This window comes from Otolemur garnettii, unplaced genomic scaffold (genome assembly GCF_000181295.1).
Source record: "Otolemur garnettii isolate 467f Iridium unplaced genomic scaffold, OtoGar3 scaffold00024, whole genome shotgun sequence".
NCBI classification, from domain to species: domain Eukaryota; kingdom Metazoa; phylum Chordata; class Mammalia; order Primates; family Galagidae; genus Otolemur; species Otolemur garnettii.
The window spans coordinates 21,945,434-21,949,345 of record NW_003852419.1 but is presented as its reverse complement, the minus strand read 5'-3'; the positions used below and the strand labels follow the sequence as shown (position 1 = coordinate 21,949,345).

Sequence of the window (3,912 nt, the reverse complement as noted above, 5' to 3'; positions counted from 1 at the left end):
GCAACCTCCAACTCCTGGGCTCAAGTGAGTCTCCTGCCTCCGCCTCCCAAGTAGCTGGGACAACAGGCGCCCACACAACGCCTGGCCATTTTTTGGTTGCAGCCATCATTGTTGTTTGGCAGGCCTGGGCTGGGGATTCGAACCCGTCACATTAGGTGTATGTGGCTGGCGCCTTAGCCGCTTGAGCCACAGGCGCCGAGCCGCAAGATTGATTTTTAAAAGGAAATCAGAAGAAAAACCTCAAGTTTTGAAGCGGGAAAGAATAAAGAACTTACAGAATTGTGAAAATTTGTCCTGCGTTCAGCTGTACATTGTTCAGCTGGGCGATGAACACTGCGGCCACACACTGGAAGATGGCTGCTCCATCCATGTTCACAGTGGCCCCGATGGGGAGTATAAATCGGCTGATCCTTTTGTCTACACCATTGTTTTCTTCAATGCACTTAATCATAGAGGGAAGGGTTGCTGAGCTACAATGGGAAAAACAAACAGCTAAACACAGTTAACATGACTCATCTCAAACTCTGGGTACAGCAATTACTGAACACACACAGTGCCATCCCAATCTCTGTCTTTCTTCTCCTGAAATAAGGGAAAGAACAGAACTGTTTCAAAGTTTCTGCCACAAGGACTCAAAATAAGACTCCCTGGATTTACTGGGGCTCATCTGCTCCACATTTCCCAAGACCTACACATTGCCTCTTGGTGGAAAAGGTTCCCAAGAACAAAAACTATTTACCTACATGTGCATTTCCTCTCTTGAACGCTCTTACCTCAAAAAAAGTAAAATGTAAACTATGTTTGTTTTTTTTTCCCTTTTAGGCCAAGAAGCAGAAGTGGCTTTGTGAATCTGGAAGGAAGAACTGAGTAAGCAGATAAGCACCTGCTCCCTCCGGCTGGCTCTGCAGGTTCCACAGAGGTGAGCTGGTGCAGCTGAGAAATAGCATGGTTTGTTTTTGCCAAGGTCAGAGGCACTTCCCTCCCTAATTCTTTTTTTACTACCACCCCTTCTTGTCATACATGTATAAATAACCATCCAGAACGAAAGTAAGCTGTGGAGAGGCAAAATGTGCTGCCATCCTTTAAAAGTTTTCTTTAACATGTTTGGAAGGCCCAATATTTTTTTTTTGAAGGATGTCTAGAGAATAACCAGGTACATCTTTTGGGCTAAATTAGATGATCCCAGAGCAGGTGTCCTCAAACTACGGCCTGTGGGCCACATGCAGCCCGCCTAGGACATTTATCTGGCCTGCAGGGTGTTTTTGCCACTGCTGCCTGTCCTGCTTAGCAGCCGACTCATCCCGGGGCCTGCAGTCTGGCTCTCCAATGGTCTGAGGGACAGTGAACTGGCCCCCTGTTTAAAAAGTTTGAGGACCCCTGTCCCAGAGTATAGTGGACCTCTAGAAAGCTAAGCACACATATCTAACCATGGTGCCTTGGTGAATTAGAAATAATTCACACTTACAGAAAAGAACTGGGCATGAACCATTCTAGAAACTCCCCTGAAATGCATTTCCTTGAGTTAGGTGGGCTGCTGCCTTTTACTCAGGCAGAGTTTTCCTAATTAGGACAGGGACCAGAGCTAACTAAGGATCTGCCTGATCTTTAAGGAGCAAGAAGAGGGAGAAGGAAATGAAGTAACCTCGGCAGATCAGGAGATGAAACAGAAACTCACCCCACAGGAATATGGAAAAGCTGTGGGGTTGAGAATTTTAAAAAATCATATGAGACTGGGCATGGTGGCATGCACCTATAGTTTCAGCTATTCAGGAGTCTGAGGAGGGAGGACTGCTTAAACCTAGGAGTTGGAGACCAGGTTGGGTAATGTAGCAAGAGTCCTGTCTCTAAAAAAAAAAAAAAAAAAGAAAAAAATCATATGAGACTGGGCATGGTGGCATGCACCTGTATTTTCAGCTATTCAGGAGGCTGAGGAGGGAGGACTACTTAAACCTAGGAGTTGGAGACCAGGTTGGGTAATGTAGCAAGACTCCTGTCTCTAAAAAAAAAAACAAAACAATCATATGAGACCAATTTAGAGTTTTCAAGAAATAAAAATATGTCATGATGCTGATTGTGCCTCTGCCACTGGGCTCACCTGGTTCCATATTAATACAGTGGGAGCAGCTAAGGGCACCCAAAACTCACTCACCTGGAGCAGGTAGCAAATGCTGTTGCAAATGGTGTGAGGAGGCCCAGGAGGAATCTGAACGGGTTTTTTCTTGTGCAAACAAAATAAATAAGTGGTAGAACAATTCCTCCATGAATAACGTGGCCCAATATAGATGCAAAGATATATTTCCCCAGGCTGGTCACCAGCACGATGATGTCCTTCATTTCCACAATCTTGCTTCCAACCAGGAACATGATGCCCACAGGTACGTACCTAGGACACAAGCAAAGGGAGCTCATCACTAAGGGCGGTGAGGCTGGGGCTGGTGGACGCGGGCCCCTCCTGATGCAGAATGCAGGGACTTTCAACGAGGCTACCTTCCTCTCTCCCCGGGGATAACCCTCAGGAACAGAAAAGGCTAGGGTATGCCAGCCCTATTTTACAGGCTGTGAGACTGAGTAAAGACAATCCTGCCCCATGGGTAATGAATGCAGTAGGACCAAGAATCCAGACTTCTTTCCTCTTGGATAGAGTATGTTCTTAATAGATGGCTGCTACAACGACATGGCCTCCCAGGCAGAAAGGCAAAGAACTCAAGATCAAAGCCTCTGGGACTGTGAGCTTGACTTTTGGCTTTGCTCAGGAGAATTTAGAAACACAAAAGACTAATACCTATTTCACAGAATTGCAGCGATACAAAATTGAGCCAAAGCCGAGAATCTGGTGAAGTTTTAAATTCTTTGTGGATTGAAAAACACGATCCCGTGGGAAAAAGTCATTCACAATGACACTCTGGGAACACTCTCGGAGCGTGAAGATTTTTTTAAAGGCAGAGTGGGAAGGAAGGAATTATTGTGGGAGCTACAAAGAACAAAAGTCAATTGTTTTGAATTTTCGGTAAATTCAGGAAGAATTTTATAACTATCGACTTTACTTGTAAAATTGAATTATATGGGCAATGATGTCATATAGTTCAAACTTCAGGGTGCAAAAGGGCAAACTGTGTGAAGTCTCCCTCTTGCCTCTGCCCCTCATCCCCCAGTTTCTATCTCCCTGGAGACAGCCAATGTCACTGATTTCTTGGGTTTTCTTTCTAGAGAAAGCAGTGCTAATAATTTTAAATCCTGGGTGGTGCCTGTGGCTCAAAGGAGTAGGGCACGGGTCCCATATGCTGGAGGTGGCAGGTTTAAACCCAGCTCTAGCCAAAAAACCCCAAAAAACTGCAAAAAAAAAAAAAGAAAGAAAGGAAGAAAAAAATTTTAAATCCCAGAGTAATACATGAATACGTCCTCCTTTCAAAAAATTAAAATATTATAGATTAGACCAAAATCCTTTTAGGTACCATCCTCAGGCCAAGGCCCTCAGATAGCCACTCCTACTTTCTATGTATATAGATACATAGGTACGTACTTAAATATGTATGTTTATTTTCCACCCTATGTTATGTCTTTGAGATATTTTTATATCAATACATAGACATCTACCTTCTTTTTTTATTGTGGCAAAACATACATAACATAAAATTTATCATTTTAACCATTTGAAGTGTATAGTTCAATGGCATTAAGTACATTCATACTGTTGTGCAATCATAACCACCATCTAATGGTGGATGAATAGATTAAAAAATGTAGGACGGCGCCCAAAGCTGAGTGTGTAGGGCTAACCCTAACCCTAACCCAGAACTTCTAGCACATTGGCCTGTTTTTAGATTGTCTATAATATCTAAACAACAATAATAACTGCAACAACAACAACAAAAATAGCTGGGCATTGTGGCGGGTGCCTGTAGTCCCAGCTAC

General features: G+C 43.7%; 1 protein-coding gene across 1 annotated transcript in view; it reads right to left on the bottom strand.

Moving 5' to 3' along the window:
- The window catches only part of SLC1A4 (solute carrier family 1 member 4), a 29,771-nt gene that overhangs the window by 4,992 nt on the left and 20,867 nt on the right, over positions 1-3,912 (bottom strand). The window contains exons 5-6 of the mRNA XM_003787965.3: positions 2,150-2,383; positions 276-470 (exon numbers count right to left, since the gene is read on the bottom strand). Of these exons, the coding sequence (XP_003788013.1) occupies positions 276-470; positions 2,150-2,383 (429 nt within the window). The remainder of the gene's footprint in view (positions 1-275; positions 471-2,149; positions 2,384-3,912) is intronic.